The 20586-nt window shown below is 45.5% G+C and overlaps 1 protein-coding gene across 5 annotated transcripts in view; it reads right to left on the bottom strand.

The window, feature by feature from the left end:
- LRIG1 (leucine rich repeats and immunoglobulin like domains 1) overlaps window positions 1-20326 on the bottom strand; it is a 112072-nt gene extending 91746 nt beyond the window's left edge. For 3 of the 5 annotated variants that reach the window (XM_070455707.1, XM_070455708.1, XM_070455709.1), the window contains exon 1: window positions 19434-20326. In XM_070455707.1, the coding sequence (XP_070311808.1) occupies window positions 19434-19651 (218 nt within the window). In that variant the 5' untranslated portion in view covers window positions 19652-20326. Of the gene's footprint in view, window positions 1-19216; window positions 19243-19433 lie in introns of those variants that run through there. The other 2 variants (XM_020896551.2, XM_020896554.2) reach the window with 2 other exon arrangements.
- Window positions 20327-20586: the final 260 nt, after the last annotated feature.

Here is a 20586-nt window from a genome sequence, read left to right as displayed (position 1 = left end):
AAAACCCTGAATCACATAGTTTGAAAGGATGGCTTCTAGATATTTAAATTTTATCTTAATCAATCTATTATAAACAAAACATAAACACTTTTGCTTTAGCAGGCTTTCAAAATTACAGGCTGAAAATGCCACCTAGCTATAATACTTCTGTACCACACAGATGCAGAAATAAACTTTTTCTCTAAGTGCTAGGAGATAAATGCAGTGGGGGAACAGGCAAAATGTTCATATTTCAGATGCTCAAGGCATGGTACCACCTCTAAAATCCTTTCCACCCAATCAACTCCTCCTTGCTTCCTAAACTGCACTCAGGACCGCAGCTCAGTCCACGAACCTGGAAGAAGGAAAACCTCAGTTGGAATGTATCCTCCCGCAGAAAATAAATTCTCAAGATTTCAAAACAGCGTTTTTTTTTTCTTCTGAGTAATTATTTAATAAGGCTGTGGAAAGCAGGGTTTTCCTGATGGCGAGCCTTTCAAAAATTAAGAACAAGCCAGAGGCAGGAGGAAGTGCCACCACAATGGGGAGAAAATAAATTGGTTAGATTAAGATCTAATTGATTAAGATCTGATCCCTTTCTGTGGTTGGTGCCGGCGGATTTTAGGGGAAAAAAAGCATGTTATTTCGGGAAAAGTCTTTCCAGGGGAAAAGCTGGGCAGGGGTGAGACTCTCCATTTCAGTTTTATGTTAAAAATTCACTGAAGCTGATCAAAAGCAGATACAAATAGCCAACACTCCCCACTCGCTCTGAACGGGGATGCTGGTCCCTTCTGTTCAAGAAGTGTCCCCCTAGACCACAGGTTACCATGGCATAGCACAGTCTTTGCCAGCACACATGCAGTTAACTGGGAAGTCCAAAAGTCTAATGGGGCCAGGACGCTAACCAACTTCAAAGAGATTCCAGTTGCTCCCCTTATGCAATAAACTTCTTTCACCCGACATCATTCACACTTTCAGAGTGCAAAGTTCACTCTGATATTGGTGACTTTCTCACTTTGTAGCTTTTCTGGCAAATGTCCCTTGGCCTGGTTGTTCATTAATATGTAATAGGAACATTAAAAGCATTGTTTCGCCTTCTAGGGAAGCTGTGGCCAATTTAATAAAGTCGACATTGTCCCTGGAATGGAAGAACTGTTATAAGCCCCGCAGACAATTCAAAGATGCTCAGGTCAGAGGGTAGGTACCTGTCCACACCCTCACACTTCACATGCGAGGTATGTATTTCACAAGATGTTTTTGATATTCCTACTTGGCAAAGGGGTAAGATTAAAATGTTGATCTTACCGCACAAATGAACCTGGCATTTCTTTCCCTTTCAACACAAGATTACTCCTTACCTTTTAAACCTCTCCAGGAAGTTGTTATATTTGTGGCAGGAAGACAGATGAGTTAGAAGGGACATCTCCAGGGCGATCGGGCGGACTATGGGGATGCTGGGGAGGGCACTACTTTTACTTTTCAAATCAGACACACACCAGGACAACTCACTTTCGAGACCATGTTTACTTTGCCGAAAGCCACACTCTAAACACGGGCTCGTTTGTAGAAGGGAAGTGGCTTAGAGTCCAACCTTGTTTATGCTCCAAGTAGGTTTGACAGAAAAACCACATCAATTTGTTTTAAAATAATTTCCATTTGCTGGAAGCTGTTCTTGAAGGGCTCTCCACCACGCTAATCTGCTCTGATTCCTAGCAGCTGGAGGTGCCAGGCACGCTGGCCACAGACGGGGAGGGCTGGCACAGACAGGCTAGCTCTGCGGGCACAGCTGCAGGCTGGGGGGATTTCGGGGGACCCGCAAAGACACGGCGACATCCCCCTCCTGGACGCACAGTCAACTCTGCTTTAAGAAGAACACACAAACATTTCCTAGTTCAGAGGCAAAAGTGAACTAGGAAATTGACACGCCCACACAGAAGCAGTTTTCTAGGCAATTACACCTTGGCGGGGCGGCGGAGGGAGGCTTTCCAGGCCCTCAGACACACACCATCTCTGAGTATCAGGGGTACTGGATGTGTGTTTGAGCCCAAAGGTCACAGTTGAGGGTGCTAAGAGACGTTATTTGGCTAACTAAACCTAAGAAAAAGAAGGAAACTTGAAAGAGGAAGAGTCCATGGGTAACACGGGCAAAGATCTTTGGCCTCACCATCTGAAGAAATGCAGATTAAAGTGATCCAATGCTATTTCCACGTATTAAACTGGTGTGTGGTCGAAGAAAGAAAGCAATCTCAAGTTTGTGAGGGGAAATGGGCACAGTTTCACACGTAAATCATAAATCCACAGCCTCTCAGAAGCAGCCGTGTCAAGTCCTAAGAATTTGCATATCCACAGCAATTTAGATTTAAGTCATCCTAAGAAAATAAGAAATGTATAAACATATAAGGATGTTAAAGAATAATCCTAATACTCAATATCAGGGAAGTTTAATTATGACTTAAATCATAGTTATTTAAATGTTTAAAGTTGGAAAAAATATTCATGATATTGAGTCTTAAAGCACATGTTCTATTGTACATACACCTGAAACTAATGTCACAGGTCAATTTTTCCTCAATTAAAATTTTTTTTATAAAAGTAGAAATTACAACTGAATGGTAACCATAATTTTGTTTATATATATATATAACTTGTAATAGTATTCAACCACAGACATTATTGGAAATTTATACACCAAGGTGGTGTATATAAATTTATACACCAAGGTGGTAATATTTACCACTGGATAGTAAGATTAACTATTCTTTCTTGTGCAGCTTCCTCTTTATTCAATACAATGCCTACCATGTGTCACCAGAGAATTAAAAGTAACTAAAAAAATGCACGGGGAATACCCTAGTGGTCTGGTGGTTAGGACTCCGAGCTTTCATTACCAAGGGCGCAGGTTCGATCTCTGGTTGAGGTTAAATTAAGATCCCACAAGTCTCATGGTGTAGATAATCAATCGATAAATAAAATAAATGCATGTAACTGGGATATCAGGTTAATGGCACAAAACCCCTTTCACATCAAGCCACCTTCCTCAGCTTACCAGGTACAAAAGGGCCTTACCTCTGAATCACAGCCTGAGGCCTCCAAACCATTAAAATAAACATTTGAGGCAGAGTTTACCAGGGAGAAGATAGCTTTCCCACTGCCTCTCATTAACATGTCCGGGGGACTGCCCATGCCTGGGGTGCATGCTCAGCAGGGTCAGACTTAGAAATCCATCTGCCCAAAATGTGTCCAGCCACAGACTAAACCTCTCCTCTGCCCTGTACCAGAGGACACAGTAACCCGCCCTCAGCGTCCTTACAACTCATCTGGTCAAGGAGAACCGTCTTCCCCTGTGCCAACAAAGAGGGAGAAAAAAAAACAAAACATGACCTTGGCCTGATCATCCCTTCTGTCAAAGAAGAGGCCTTAGCGAAATGAAGAAGAGCCAGGCAACCCAAACCAGCTGCCTGGCCAGGGCTCAGCATAAACTGAGCAGAAAAACCACAAGGGGAAGGGTGTCTAGACAGCCCTGGTCTAGGTGAGAGGCAACCCGCCCTTGCTGTGTCAACTCTGCAAAACCGGGCTCCTGGCGCAAACACAGCACGCAGGACGGAGACCAGAGACCCCAAAGGAAGGCAGGTTCCACATGGTGCTTAACCTAAAAAAGGAAACAATACCTGCTTACAGGATTTCACAGCCACCCTCCCCACAGAGGGAGGGACCAAAAAGCAGCCAAACCTTCTTGGGGCGTGCAGGCTGCCCATCTGTCATAGCTCCACTTGGGTGCCACTTCTTTCTTCTTCCTTCCATTCTTTCAAGTTCTTCAACACAAATATTTGGTGGAGGGTGGAGAAAACTATCAAATAGACAAGGTGTGGAAATGACAGACAGTTGAGCCGCTGGGAGGCCTCAATGATTCCCACTATCTGGGAAAGATGTTTCTGTAAGACTTACAGGATGACGCAGAAAGAGGACTGAGAGCTCCAGCTACATCAGGATCTGTCCTGAGCATTTACTGTATGCCAGGCTTGGGAAGGGATTCTGGGGCACCACGTGGATCAGAACCAAGGCCAGTCCCTGCTCCAGGGAGCTGACAGTTTAATGGGGGAGTGAGGATGCAGAACTTCCAATCAGGATGCAGAACTTCTGTGCGAAGTACTGCAGGGTCCCCGAGGCAGGACTCTGTAACCCAGAGAGGGTCAGCAAAGGTCTCCAAAAGAGAAGAGACATTTAAGGGGAATGAACAGGAGTTTGCAAGGCAGAGAGCGAAGAACGCCTGTCTCAGGCAGAGGGACATGTGACACATGGAATATTAAAACAGCCTGTAAAAAATCCCACCTGGTGGCCGGGATGCATGGCACCAGGTGGGAAGGAGAGATGAAGCTGGAGAGGCAGGTGGATGGCCAGAGCATTAGGCAGTGGGAATCCTATGTTCTAATGTGTAACTCTGCTAAGACCCCCATAGCTTGGGGTGAGGTTGGGGGGGGGGGAAGAGATGAGAGTAAAAAGTCCTTTACTTCCTGTAAAGTCTGCATAACACAAAGAAAATATAGAAGAAACTGAGCATCAAACTGATCCACCAACAGCTGATGAATTCCACCTTCTTTCCATCTCTCCGATATCATCTTTTTATAACATGAAGGCGGTGGGGAGGCAGGCAGGGGCTCACTGATGGCCACAGCAGTCTCCTGGGACGGCTCACAGGGCTGCACAGCCAAGGCACGCCAAGGATCGCAGGCGGAGCACACACTCCATCGGCTGGCCTAACTGTTTATACGTTCTTGAGTTAAAAATACACCACTCAGGTCAGCGTTAACACCAGGGCTTTATCACCAAGGCTCTTTGTAAGCCAGTTACACAAGCGGGCCTGTGACTTGCCCATCTTTTAAATGTGCCTCAATCTGCAAATTGTCTGCCGATACATCAGTGGGATTATAATAAAGCCACCAAATACACACGCATTTGAGAAAAACACTTTCCAAACCCAAGGATGCTTTACTGTTTATAAATAGTTTACTTTTTTTGATCCCTGGGCATATAATATTCGCAGTTGCTCCAGAAACCAAAGAAACATGGAACAGGAACACAAACCACAACCTCACAGAAACAATAAACAACAGATGGCGAGACATATGCGCAGGCTGCCACCCCTGGACCAGAGGGGCACACCAGAAATGGATGCTGACACACCAGCCTGCCGATGAAGACACGTGCCCTTCCAGATCACGCTCCAGACACCACTTAAGGAGCACCAGCCGTACACCTAGAACCGTGTTAGGTGCTTCAGGCCACCAAGGAGGTGAAGGACCGATCCCGGGCCTCCAGGAATTCACAGACTTGAAGGGGATGCCAGACAAACACATGAAAGCAGATGACACCAATCTCACTGAAGTCTTTCTAAATACAGTTATGTCGTCCGGTTTGGGTTCTAATTCTGGCAAAGGGCTAGTTTCTGGGCAGGTTATTCAACCACCCTGAGCCTCGTGCATAGCAAAGATGTAAGATATTTCACAGAGTTAGGGTGACAGCTAAAGGAGTTTGTGTTGATGTGTCCTCAAGCAAAAACACAAACTATCACGGCTATGTGCTGGGGCCTCTCTTCTAACAGTTATAAATGATTTCAATTTTGCCCTCCCTCACAACAACTTGAGTGAGGTGGGCTCTATGAGTGCCCTCATTGAACACAGAGAAGAAACGAGTCCTTCAGAAGCTAAGTAGACTGCCCAAGGCCACCCAGGAAAGGAGGCACACATGCTCCCACTGTTGCCACTGTACTACCTAAAAGCATGGCTGGCTTCATCGCTGCCACCAACACCCGTCATCATCACACAGGTGCCATGAAGGGGGCTTTGTAGAGGACGGGACACAGCATTATCTTCCCCAGCGGCCCCTACAACTGTGTCCTATTCTGGCCTTTTCCTGGGTTTTATGGCTTGAACTCACTTGAAAAGTTCAAGACAAATGCTAAAATAAATTTGGATTCTAATGTCACATTTGCCATAACTAATGATTCTGATTAGTTGATGCTTACAAAAATTTTTTTAAACGTCTGCTGTCTCAAAACAAAGGGAGGGGACCCAATAAATAAGTGCGGCAGTCATATTGCTTTCCATATATGGACATGTCTATTTCAGGAATCACAATCTCATGTCCAATTACTCTGCCAATTTCACCTCAATGCTCATTTTTTTAAACTCTGACTAGAATTTTCCAACTACACTGTAACTTTAAGCCTTTGTGTGTCTTCTACATTTAAAAAGAATGCCATTTCCCAATATATAACTCCCAGATGTAGAATTCACAGATGATTCATCTCGCAGAACAAGTGTTCGGAGACATCAGCTCCAAATAGAGCAAAAACTTGGAATTCCCTTCTCCCCCAAAGTTAAGAACTCGCCTAGATCTGCTCTGCTCAACAAAGTTTGTTTTCAATTATATTTCCAAATTCTTTTAACAATAACTGCATGGCGTCTGGCATCAACACATCTGATTCTTTGAAGTGGTTCTCAAGCAGAGAGCAGAAAATAAGGATAAAGTGGAAAGGAAGGGAAGTCCATCCATAATTTCTGGGCTTTATGTCCCTCCAAAAGGGCTCTTTGCCACATAAAATCAGACAAACCACAAGCTATGACTTCTCCCTGAAGGTCCATACTGTCGGAAGCACCACGACTGAAGAAGGCTCCTGAACTCATCCCTTTACCCATCAGCTGGGCTCTTCATGGGAAAGCAGGTCTTCAGCACAAAGAAAATGGTCTTTTACTCTTTAAACCTGAATGCCAAACACACTTCCGTGAAGTCCTCCACAAAGGTCAATTAGGAGTAATCACACCTGGAGGGTGAACCTCAGAACCCTTTTCAGACACAATGAACACATGGGATCCTTTCTGCCCAGAAAAAAGTGCACCAAGCCTCAAGAACGAGAGCTGTAGAGCTATAAACAATACTGATCCACTAATTCCTGGCCACGTGAAACTGGACAATCCCTGCTGCCTCACGTGGAGAGAAGAGAGACAAGGATGTCTGAAAACTTACCTAAGCAGAGAGACTCCAAGATTCCTCTGGGGAAGGACAAGATATAAACAATAAATCCACCAGAACAAGGTCAAGTGAATAACAGAGAGTGTGTCTAATGTTGACAAAAGCTTGTGGAAGGGCAGGAGGACAATCTGGACTATCTCAGAACGCACATGGGCAAAGGCCATGTTTAGGCCTGAAAGGGAGGATATTTAAAAAAGAAAAAGAAAGCCTAGTTCTTTGGACTATTTCCTTTAGTCCTAAAGTAGTCCCTAACTCTGTCAACTCTCCTCTCAAGAAATTCCAAACCACTAATTGTGCCTCCCAACTTCACTGCATTTTAGCTGTATCTCAAACAGGGCTCCAGATTCTCAGAATTAGCTCTACAGGATAAAAGAGAAAAAAAAAAAAAGTCAAAAGGTTCTACCTTGTGAAACTGTGTATGACAAAGAATGAGTGGAAAGGAAAAAAAAGTCCAAGACCTTCCACTGAAGGCACAAATGAACTCGACATCAGAGAGAGGTGGATATTCAGGACACAGAGGAGAAAAGCTCTCAGACTTGGTATAACAAATGAAGTCTTTTAAGGAGTTCCATTATGACAAAGACCATTTTCAAAACCAGTGTCTGACCAAGTGAGAACCAATGAAGACCCAATGCAGATGGGTAAATTGTATGAACTTGACCAGAGAAAGAGAGAGACTTCAAAACTGCAAAAATCAGGCCCCTAGACTTAGTATGGACATAGTATGACCTTGATCTGATAGTACGGACATAATATGCTGCTGAGTTTCCACCTTGAAAGGCACCCTCAAAAGCGCTCCTTGGTAAAGGGTTAACAGCTCCTCTGATGCCCGCAATGTCCCCTGCATGTCGCCAATGGCGAGCCAGCTCAGGGAGGACAGACAAGGTGGGGAGTCACTGCCCCTCCTCGGGTGATTACAAGTGAATCTGCTACAGGCGGCTCATCTAGTCATTCACCAACGGCCGACTTGAGAGGGATGCTGCCTGCAGTGGCCCTAAGAAAGGCAGAGGAGACAAGTGACTCTTTGAAAAAACAGGCCCTTAATTTATTTGCCTTTTGTGATGAGATCTTAAAAGGTTAAATCAAAGATCTAATGTAGGTCTGCATCAACTTCTGTGGTTTTCTTTGGGTTAGTGGGAAAAAGAGGCAATGACCAAGTAAAGAAATACGGTGGGGTACATGCCCCCCTTCAGTAACTCCTACAGGACCACAGGAGGCGCCCCGAGAGTCCCACACGCACACCGTTTCCCATTACTTCCCCGGGGCATCCAAATGAAGATACCACTCAGAAGCACCGAACATGGAAGGTGACTGAAGTAAGTATCCTAGACACAGCGAGTAAACTGACTGATTCTTACCATTCACTAAGTAGTGTAAGTTTATTACTTCTTTGTTTCAATTCAGATGGACTGCTATACTTGAAGATGAGCAGCCTTAGAAATCATACATCGCTTTACAGAAAGGAAATGAACTGATTAGATCAAGGTCATATTGCCAAGCAGGGGCAGACCCGGGACAAAACCCCAAACTTTCCAGATGTCCAGCCATTTTCTCAACCATCCACACTCCTGCCTTCACAGCTTTAAGACAACTATTTGTTTTTTTCCTTTTAGGTCAATAGTTTTTACTCCTCTTTGGTCTAGAGCCCCTTTAAGATGCTTAATGAAAATGTTAGCTCCTTTCTGCTCAGAAAGATGCAGCGAGTTTTGAGATTTCACATACAGTGTAGTTCCCTACACTGCCCCCTCTCCCCCCCCCATAATATTTGAGGTCAGTCAGTCTGTATTTTAGGATAGTCTGGAATTCAATATAATTTAATCAATTCACAATTCTGTTTCAAATGAACTCGTGAAGGGATCCAAAAATCTAGGAGATTTTTCTCTTGGACAAAACACAACCATCGATGAAGCCAAACCACTGTGGCCAAGAGTCCCACACAGACACCAAATCTGAGAAAACATTCAGAGGAATTTGGGATGGGGCAGACTTTCAGAGTTACAAAACATTTCAGTTTGCTTTCTGGATCTCTTCTCCTCCAAAGACGAAAGGAAACTCCATTCCATTTGAGCTGGAGCTTCTGCATCCATCACTTTGCTGGATCAACAACCAACTTCCTGGAAGCAACAAGCTCTTCTGGCTGTTTATAAGTTTTGCAAGCCCTGGGAGCTTGTGTGCCAGAAACTTACACCAGCCCAGGTGTAGGGAGGAAATCAAAGGAAAAAAAAAATTAATTAAAAATAAAATGAAAACTAAAATGTAGGCAAGATGCATGGTACTAGATCAAGGTCCTGCACAACAGAAATCAGATGAAACAACAAATTTATAAAATAGAAATTAAACTCACAGTCAGAATTCCTCAGTTTTAAGCGCCCTCCCACCCTGTAGATCTTTCTTAACCCCTTCGGTGTGTGCTTCCACTTCCCTAAACACAGAATGCCCTGTAAGATGGTATCTAACCAAATATCATATAAATTTTATTAAGCTTAATACATACATGAATTTAACCTGACCATGTAAGACAGCTTTTAAAACCAACGAACACCACAGGATCCATACAGAATTAGATTTTCACAAACAGAATATGGAAAACATTCCACAGACTTTGATCAAGTGGATTGGTATGTAACTCCCATTCGGACTGCTAATTAAGCTGCAACCAGCATGAAATCCATTCTAAAAGTCTCTCCTAACCAACAAAGTAACAGGCTGCAGAGAAATTAAACTATGCATTTCGACAAAACCAAACCAAACCATTCTGCAGCTACTTGAAGAAAAGCATTTTCAAATCTGTGTGAAGTTTAAATCAAGCACAGAGGGTTCCAGGAACATAGTTCTTTGCTTTGGGGGGATTTTCTTCCAGGGTGCCTCTCACTCTATTTAAAGCAGCCTCAAGTAGCCACAGCTGGAGGGTCATACTTACAAAGTAAACAATAGTTAACTCGATTCAGACTCACGACTTAACTACAACCAATAGCTAATTACCCCTCTATTAACCAACAGTACCTGAAATATCACTTTTTAAATGACCCATTTGGAATTATGCTCGTTCACAAAAGAATTCTTATGAACAATTAATAGCATAGAAGAAACTTCCAATTAACAGCTACATGGGGAGAGATGAGAGTTTCTCAGAATTACCACATTTCAGGCAACGGATAAAAGGACAAAAGAACTAAGTACCTCTCATAAGAGAGAGACAAAACTGTATTCTGAGCGCATACAAATTGAGAGAGCACACACTATGTGCTCAATAAACATTCTTTAAAGGTATAGTTTACCAAAAACTCCCTTTGGAAAAACAGACTTAAAACAAGTGATTTTTTTTTCCCCAAAAGGTTGTTACAGTTAGCACTTCTTTAAACCACCCTATAGCAAATAATATATGTAAATTATATCTCAAAAATAAATGTATCTTAATTTTTTAAAACCTATCTATATCTTCAGATGAAGTGATATGCTCGGATTTGCTTCCAAAAAAAAAAAAAAAAAAAACCATGGGGACAAGCCTATTATGGCATAATTAACAAAAGAGGCCATTATCAAAAATAACACAAATAACAAATGCTGGGGAGGGTGTGGAGAAATGGGAACCCTGGTGTACTGTTGATGGGAATGTAAATCGGTACAGTCACAATGAAAATAGTATGGAGGTTTCTCAAAAAAATAAAAATTGGGTTTCCCCGGCGGCTCAGTGGTAAAGAACCCATTTGCCAATGCAGAAGACATGGGTTCAATCCCTGATCTGTGAGGATCCCACGTGCTGCGGAGTGACTAAGCCCACGCGCCACGACTACTGCACCTGTGCTCTGGTTCAGGAGCCACAACTACTGCAGCCACTAAAGCCCAGAGCGGTCCTGTCCCACAACGAGAAGCCCTCGCACCCCAACTAGAGAGTAGGCCCCACTCATCACAACTAGAGAAGAGCCCGTGCAGCAATGAGACCCAGCACAGTCATAAATAAATAAATAAAATTATTTTAAAATGCACAGCTAAAAATAGATCTACCATATGACCCAGCAATTCCACTCCCGGGTATAAATCCAACAAACAAACAAAAAGACGAATTAAAAACGATACAAGCACCTCAATGTTCGTACTGGCATTATTTACAACTGCCAAATACACAGAAGAACTTAAGTGCCTCTCAACAGATGGCCAGATAAAGATGTGATGTGACATCCACATATATACGTAAAATGGAATACTATCCAGTCACAAAAAATGAAATTTGCCATCTGAAGCAACACGGATGCACTTGGAGGGCATGAGGTTAAGTGAAACAAGTCAGACAAAAAGACAAGCTCTACATGCTATCACTCATATGTGGAATCTAAAAACATACAACAAAGTCGTGAACATAAAGAAAAAGCAGAAGACTCACATATATAGAGAACAAACGCGTGGTTACCAGTGGCAGAGGGAGGGGGGTGTCAATGCCTTTTCACCCAGCTTGAAGTGCTAAAGTTGGGGGTACCAACAAAGAGCACAGTGACTACAAAATGTGGAAATAAAGTGAGATTATCCATTCCTTAGTTCTAAAGTGCTTGATTCTTCTTACTGTATATCTAACAGGCCATCATCAAGTAGGTAACCCAGTGAGGAAGAATTTTATCAGTGCAATGTATGCCCTGACCAAGGTAAGTGTGAAATTACTTGAACAGCAATTATAAACGGGTGGTAGGAGCAAAGAACAGGAAGAGGAGGTGGGGGTGGGGGGACCCCTCCTAAATACTGTATAATACAGTCTTAGAAGATGAAGTTGTGTGATTTGTTTTTAATCAGCTAAAAAATAAAATAATTAACTCTCCACTATCTTATTTCTCAACATATAGGTAATCCTACTGCAGGACAGAACCTCACTCCTCTCATTCATTTTCTTCCCAATAATAAGAGACCTCAAGAAAAAAAAAGTACCCACAGATCATAAAGGATCAGAGACTTGGGCACCATAAAAGTTTAAAGAATAATCAATGCAAAGTGCTTCAAAAGAAGACAGGCCATGCTTTCTTTAAACTCTCTGAAGGCCACCTTTTGCCAAAATAAACTGAATGAGCAGTGATTGGAACCTGCATCCTGGTTCATAAGGAAACCAAGATGTATTAGGACTTACGGAGATGAACGGATTGGTTGTTCACACAATGGGCTTTACTGGTTATGCTAGATTAAATGGTAATAAAGACGCAAACAATCGTAGCCGTTCATGCGGGCAAGGCTGTGAGTCACGGCCATTCAAGGGGGAAGGGAGGCAGGTGCAGGTGCAGGGGCGAGGAAAGAGACGGCTTTTCAGGTGGCATCCTTGCCACATTCCACGGACGGCCCCGTGCTCAATGCCCACGTCCCCTACAAAGTTACTGCACGATGGCAGACAAACCAAACAAACAAAAAACGTCGGAGATGTCCAGCCCTCGGCAAACCACCCCACAATCATCTCCCCCGACACTACCTCCTCCCTCAAACATTTCCAAAGAGAAGTGGGTACAGCAGAGGATTCAGCCAGCCCCTGAGTTCGTAACCTAACTCTTGTTTGGAAGAGTGCACCTGCATGTTTCCAAGCAATTGACCGAACTTCTCGGTAGGGATCAGTTTCAATGAAACCCTGAGAAATAATAGGATAAAATTATTAGTTTAAGGGCCTCTCACTTCTCAGCCTCCTTCCCATACCCCACCTCCCAGGAGGGTAATGCTCAATAGACAGTTGTATTTGCACAACTGGAATACATTTATAAACTACCTCAATCATTTTTTGCTAATTGCATAATTTGTATAATTTTTTGCAACTGTTCATAGAGTCCCCCTTGAATTTGTCTGAGCTTCCCTAGGGCACACAAAGCTTCACTGTATCCATATCACCAGAAACTTTATGGAAGAAGGCCACTTGGGGTCTGAGCCCTGCCACCTGCTCCCAACAAATGAGATCTTCATGTCAGAAAAGCACTCTTCCCAGGAAGCCTCTGTCACCAGGAACTGCTGACTTGGAGAGGCTGGCCATGCTACAAGGGGATACAAAACCTGTTAATGGGGGGGGAGGTCTTAGCCTCCAACCTGTGTTCTGAATCATCAGCAAGGTGGCTGACCCACACTGGATTAGGCTGAATACACATATTACCTAACTTTGTCTTCATGGCAGCTTAAGGTAGAATATTATGATTCCTTCTTTTACAAAGGGGAAAGTTTCACCAGAAATCACACACATAGCTGTAGGGTGGCAGAGCCAGGAATGGACCCTAGAAATAATTTCCAATCTCATCATCACTACTCTGGAGTGAATAGTGAGTACTGGGTGCCATCAGCAGGGAGGAGGCACCCAAATCATTACCAGAGAAGAATAAAGGAAGCTTTGCCCTCATCCGCTCCTTCCTCCATCACCAACCCAAACAAGACCCGAGGAACGATCAGACATCACGTGCCAAGCTGCAGGACAAAGAGAAGAGCTGAAGGAGGACACCAAAAGCACGAACTCCAGGGGAACAGGGAAGCAGCTTTTCAAAAAACAGTGACTTTTGTAAGCAGACTGGGTTTATAGCGTGTGTCTTACAAGATTATGCATAAAGTATATTGAAACCACACGTAAAGTACAAAATTATATAAAACATATTAGTAGAGAAATGTATAAAGCATAAAGCCTTTGGATAAGAAAAATTCATAAGCATACCCCACCAAAACCCTAAAAACTAGGATACAAATTAGCAACTTTCAATCAGACCACAGACAAACCACAAGTTACATTTTTTACATAATCCTTATTTAACTACTCATTTTGCTTCATGGCAACAATGGTCCTGTATCAAGTTCTTCAGTAGAAAATTTCTCAGTCTACTCATATAATTGGCCAATTAATAGGTAAGTCTGGACTGCCATTTCCACAGTTATATAGAAAAAATAACTCCAAGAGGGTTAACTACTGTGCAAATTTTTACCTCTGGTCTCCGAAGTCCTATTTCTCTGGGGAAACACGAACAGATCTGAGTTTGTGACACATTCCCACGCTTTAACATGAAGCAAACGTAGAAGGCAACCACACTACTGACACAGTATGAACTGAAGCCAGGACGGAGATGGAATGGACCCATAGGCTCAATGACATGCCTAAGTCGTTAACCACCACCACTAACGGTTCCTAAATTTCCCATCGGCCAGGAAACATTGGGGATTTTCAGATATATTTCCCCTCCTCTGCCTGGGAATTTTCCTCCTACCCCTCCTCCTCCTGTCTCAAGACAATGCCTCCAGCCTTTGAAACTGCATCCATTGTAAACAGCCCTGAATATTAACAGAGCCCAGAGTTCTACTCTAAAAGACCCCCAGGGTTTCTAACTGCAGTTGCTGAGGAGGGGAAAGGTCCCCAATGAGTAAATGTCACCAAGCTCATTCACAAGTCATTGAAAATCAGGCTTGCTCATGAAACTTGGTCTTTCAACCTATGGGCTAAGTCACAGGAATCCCTCTGAGTTTTAAACCAGAGATACTGGTACAACCAACATCCTTGACTGCTTATAGCAACTTTCAGTTCAATGAATCCCTTCAGCAGATTTCCCTCTCTAGTGGATGTCACTTTTGAAATAACCAGTGGCTATTTTAAACCACCTCCTTCCCCAGATAACAGACCTTTGGGGCTGCAGCAGGTGCAGAGAGCTAGGCCAGGGGTATTGTTAAGTCGCACAAAACCCTAGCGGCTCTCTTGCATTCCTGTCCACACTGAAAGAGAAGATGCTGAAAAGGCTTTGCACCAGGGAGACACCTCTGCAGAATGGGGGAGAGGCCCTTTCATTGTGAGCATGGTGTCTGAGGGAGAGTAAGGTCAGCCAGAGGTCATACCAACGTGCTCAGGGAAGGCTGCGTGGGGAATTCAGGCCAAGGCATTAATCGGAAGGGAGAGAGACTTACAGCCCCTGGGCAGGGCTACAAGTCCCGTGGAGCTGGACATCCACTGGGACCCAGATCTGATTACTCCGCACAGAATCCTCATCCTTCTGGAGATGAAGAAGTACTGCCCACAATACATTCAAAAGTCCAAAGGTTGGGAAATCTGGTGACCTGATGTAAATATGAAAAGAGATGAGCACGCTTCTAAAACTGTCCCTTGTAAAAGGGGGCAGGAACAGCCCTGACATACACTCTAGACAAGAGACACCTTGGACTTTGGGGTCTCTGGGCACTCCCTAATTTCAGCTTCAAAACTTAGATTTATGACTATAATTTCATATTAAAGGGACTTAAATCCTGTGCATAAAAAGGCACTCAATTTCATTTCCTTGACTTGCCCTTATTCAAAAAAATGTATCAAATAACATAAGGGATGTAGGCTTCCCAGGTGGTTCATTGGCAAAGAATCTGCCTGCCAAGCAGGAGATACGAGTTCGATCTCTGGGTTGGAAAGATTCCCTGGAGAAAGACATGGCAACCCACACCAGTATTCTTGCTGGGAAAATTCCATGGACAAAGGAGCCTGGTGGGCTACAGTTCACGGGGATCACAAATGAGTTGGACACTACTTCGTGGCTAAACAACAACAACGTATCACATAGGTGCTCCATCATGTAGGGGAGGTGAAGCCAGGCTTCTGACACTTGAAAAGAAAAGGACTCTGAGCTCAGGCTAAAGCTCCCCCAAACTTTAAAAGCACTTGCACTTCTCAGATTTTCTCTCTGCCATTACCCTGTGTTGGACAAGCTCCCTCTTCAGAACAAACCTCGGTCCATACCCACGAATTGGAGAATTAGATGTTCATGGTATGCTGAATTCTTCTTAAGTGATAGAGACAGAAAGAGGAAAATGGGCAGAGAGGAAGAACTCGGGGCAATCCAGACTATTATCTACCTCTTAAAACAGACACACACATACACACACATGTGCGCGCGTGTGCATCTTAGCTTTGGTTCTGGAACAATTTGGTCTTATGCACTTTAGATCTAATTTGCATAAACAGGATGGAAACTATTTTCCAAACCCTTAATTCACAACACCCTGCACACCTGGGTCTTCCAACACAGCTGTAAAATTTGAAAGACAAAGGCCCTCTTTGCTTCCCAACAACAGTGGGAACCACCATGGGGCTTGCGTTTTGTTTTCTAATATAATCCTAAGTGCCCCGCAGGTGCCCACACTGACAAAGAAGTTCGACTGAGTCCCCTGGGTTTGGTAATGCAAACAGGTAGGGAGACAAAACACAAAGAGAACCAAATCAATACATTTGTCTTAATGTGACTCAGAATGACCATACTCGGTGACCTTTAGGGAACGTCCTTGCTTTCCAACGCCAAATCATCTTCCCTCCAAGCTGAGAATCAGTGGTTCCTCCTCCAGGGCCTACCTGCCTTCCTATCACAGAACCATTAGCTCATCATTGAGTTGCCAGACCCTGTGAACAAGCAAGGCCCTGCTCAACTTAATGCCACAAACAAGAGTCGAAGGTAAATTGTGTTTAAAGCATCTTAAACAGCTTCTGAAGCCATACTCCCCAAAGCAATTTCAAAGAAAGAAAACATCTGAGTTCTAAGAAGTGCAACGTCTTCTAAGGTTCTGGGAAGTTTGAAGAGAGCTTGGCAGAGCTGGGAGCTATTTATGAATGTGCTGGTTGGACTAGGCCGTTCTCACCTACGTAATGGGATGGCAGACTCAGTTATGGCTCGACTACTACACCTATAAGTTATTGTGTTGAATAAGTTATCCTCAGGCCCCAGGAATGAACATATTTTCCCTTCTCCCAGCACCATTCCAGTTCTGTTATTCCAACTGCATTTACATCCACTACTAAGGAGTTTTACTTTCCTTGTGTGGGGCTTAACAGCAACTCCAAAATTAGATGCACTGTTTACAAAAGCAAAAAAAAAAAAAAAAAAAGTTCCGTAAAGCCACAGGTCCCCTTCTATCTCAAACCCACAGCCTGAAATTGAACTAGCCGCAGTAAATCTAGTTCATGGGGTTATAAACTAGCTCAACGCACTTTCTAGACACAGTGGACTCAGAGGGTGTAAAGTTGGTGAAGCTATAATGTATTTTATCATATATATAGACAGAGACTTTCTCCCCTCAAGTCTGACTGAATCATAGCCAGGAATATAAAACACAAATATCCTGATGGAAAATTCAGAATTAGACTAATGACCTAAATCGAGAAATGTGAAGCCTGGGGGAGGAGGGGGAAAATATTTACCAAATTGTTCTTTAATCAGAAGAAAAACAAACAAACTTCACAAACATTTTTTCAAAGGACACACATTTCCGTACTGAATACCATATTGCCACATACTAACCAGAGGCCATACTACTCACTTAAAATCTAATCAGTTAACACCATAATCAGTATAATCAAGTCTCCTGAAATTCGAAATAGCCAGTTTTGTATTCACTGATCAGCAAATGTGTTGGGAAAAGAGAAAAGACTGCAATTTTAAAGGTATTTATGACTTGTGAAATGTCACTCTTTAGGAGACAAAAGCCCCCCCAAACAACCAGTAGTTTTGCTCCAAAAATTAAAGGGCAAGGCAAAGAGGATCTTGTGGCCATAGGAAGTGAAAAAAAGAGGCCATCCTGTCCTTGCCAGGAAGCCACCACTTCTGAACTCAGTGCCTTGCCCATGATGCCACCGACACGTGACATTGGGAGTCACTATTCCTGCAGGTGAACACTTAAGCAGCTACTGATCCCATGACTTAAAACAATTTAAAAAAAAAGAAACTACTTAAGAGTATGCAAAGGAAAACCTACAATACCCCAGACTGCCCCAGCTATATACCATACTACCTAATGGCAACTCTGGGGTCTACCTCCATTAATTTGCATGACCACCACCTGTGTTAAAACCCCACCACCTGACCACCGGTTTTCCCTAAGTCAGGAATTCCAAAGCAGCAGCAGAACACTGAAGAGAAATCCTGTGCATAAGGGTCGCGCTTCACAACTGCACAGGATGGAGCGCTAAGCAGTGTGGAACGTTAAGAGATCTATGCCCCACTCTCAGAGACACAGGATCTTCACATTTGAAAGGAATTAACTTCTTTCCCCTTATGGCAGTCTGAGTCTCAGACCACAAGTTCTTACATCAAGCCACAGGTGTTGGTTAAAACTGGTGTCACCAGTTTTGTTTCTCTTTTTGAAGAGTGAATGTCATGCCTGAGGTTACTACTGTGACTCTTGCATGTTCTAGGAAAGATGTCCAATTATTCAACTAAAAAGCAGACTATTCAAGCTAGGCCTCTTTTGGAAGGTACTAACAGTTCTGCAGAGATGTTAATTACTGATAACTGGACAGGATTTTGACTCATGAAGCAGATTTGTTAGAAATTTTAAAAGGTTACGAGATTCTGCTATGTTTACACAACTCCGTATTTGTGTTTTGCTGAGAAGTGACCCACCAAGTCCCAATAGGTCAAAATCCTGACAGCACAGAGATGAGACTCCTGCCGGTTAACACACACTGCTGAAACCTGAGTCTCGCACCCTCTCCGGAAGTAGCACTACTCCAAGACTTATCTGCACCATTTACAGAGGAGAAATGCTACAGGGTGGGCCCCAAGGTGCACTGGATTGGCAAGCCCTAGGAGCCCCCTAGGGAGCAGCCAGGAAGGCTCTGAACACAGTTCCCTAAGATACAAACCAGGGGGGAAAGGACCAACTTCCAGCAGTCACAGATCTCCAGGAACTCTCAGAGTCCCCTAACTCAACTCGGGGAGTCCTCCAGAATTCTGTGGGGGGCCAGAGCCAAGTCAGGCCACCAGTCTGGTGGATGAGGAGGCAGCTACACACACTCTCACTAATAAATGATGTAAATGGAAGACTGGAGCCAAAAGTCACCTTCATTCATTACCCACTGGAAGGCCAAGCAGCTCAGACAAGAGAGATGGATTACAGGAGAGAGAAAAAGAAACACTCGCGGACCCCCAGACAGACTTCCTCACACTCTCCCCTCCAGATGTTTCCCGCTCTCCACCCACACATACACCCTCACCTCCTGACTCTTCACTCAAACTCTTTACCTTCACATTCCCACCCACTCACCAACTCCCAGGCGGCTTTCACGAGCCACGCTCACTCACCTCCAGACCCCCACGACACTTTTTCTTCTCCAGAACCTCAAGACCCACATTCGCTCACCTTCAGACCCCAAAGACCCACGTTCGATCTCACCCTTCCCTCCACGAGGTACACTTCCCGCCTGAAGACCCCAAAGACCCACGCTCGTGCACCGCCACACACTCACGAGACTCACACTTTTCCCATCCAGACTTCTTCGCACGCACAGTCTCCTCCAGATCCCCAAGGACCATGTCACCAACACAATCCCACACTAACAGTTTTGCAGCTCATTCAAACTTGACACGCACGAAACTCAAAGCGTAGCCCCTTTTCGGAGAAGCACCCCAGCCGCCCCAGCCGCAAGTGACAGCGCCCCGGGGCGTGAGGAGGGCGTAAAGGGCGGCACTTACAGACTCCGCGTCCAGGCGGGCAGGTCCCCAGGCAGCGCCACCAACCCGCGCCCGCCGCAGTCCAGAGAGTCCCCAGCGCAAGTGCAGGGGGCGGCGCAGGGCGCCCGCGAGCCCGCTGTGGCCGATGCGGTCTCCAGCTGAAGCAGCAGCAGCAGCCAGAAGAGAAGACAAGGCGAGAGGCGCGGGGCCCCGAGCGTTCCGCGGACCGGCCGCGCCATCTTGTCTGGAGCGCGCAGCGAACTCCCTGTGCTGGGGCTGCGAAGTCCGGGGCGACCGCCGGCACGGGCAGGCCTGCGGGAGCTCCGCTCCGCACTAGGCTCAGTGCCGGGGCATGGCTGCCAGCACAAGTTCTCTTTGCGGTAGCGACTCTGACGCTCAGGGGGCCCCCAGTGCCTGGGCTACTCGGCAGAGCCCGGAGGGGGCCGCGAACCCCGCGCCCATCCGGGCCGACCCGTCCGTGCTCGCTGCGAACCCCACGGAGCCCAGCAAACGGTGCTCGGCTGACTCTCCTCGTTCCCCCGCCACGCTTCGGAGTCCCCGCGCACACCAAGTGCCGCCGCCGCTGCGAGCAAGGAGCTCGGAATCAAAGCAGAAGCCCTGCGCCCGTAGGCATATTCCTCGCGGCTCCAAGCGTCCAGCTGCAGACTCCCGGCTGGACGACGCGGCCACCCCCGCAGTGCTCCAAGGGCCCGGTGCGCCTAGCTGTCCCAGCGCCTCAGGCAGAGCGCGCCCGCGCAGTTCCGGGCTCCGCACGCTCCTCCGTTCAGCTAGAACCCCGCAGACCTCGCGGCCGAACAATCAGCCTCTCGCCGCTCGCTTCCCAGCGGCCCAGCCCGGGCCGGTCCCGAAGCCCCGCCCCCGGCCGCTCGCCCTCACACACCCCCTGGGCTCAGCCGCCCGCGGCCTCCTGCCGGCCCACGTTGGATGCTTTGCAACAGCGGCCCGCCCCGCCCCCGCCTGCTGTTCATTGGCTGCCGGGGTCCACGGCGGCCAGTTTGGGCGCTCATTGGAGCGTTCACGATGATCCCGCCCCTCCCGCCTCTCCGGCCACCCCACCCCAGTCTCTTTTCCCACCCAAGGTGTGAAGGGCGGGGGACTGGGAGGAGAAAGGGAGAGTCGGCCTCTGGCTCTTAAAGGGGACTTACTGACTGAT

This window comes from Odocoileus virginianus, chromosome 26, assembly GCF_023699985.2.
Source record: "Odocoileus virginianus isolate 20LAN1187 ecotype Illinois chromosome 26, Ovbor_1.2, whole genome shotgun sequence".
NCBI lineage: Eukaryota > Metazoa > Chordata > Mammalia > Artiodactyla > Cervidae > Odocoileus > Odocoileus virginianus.
The sequence above is the reverse complement of the archived record's forward strand: the minus strand, read 5'-3'. Positions and strand labels throughout refer to the sequence as shown.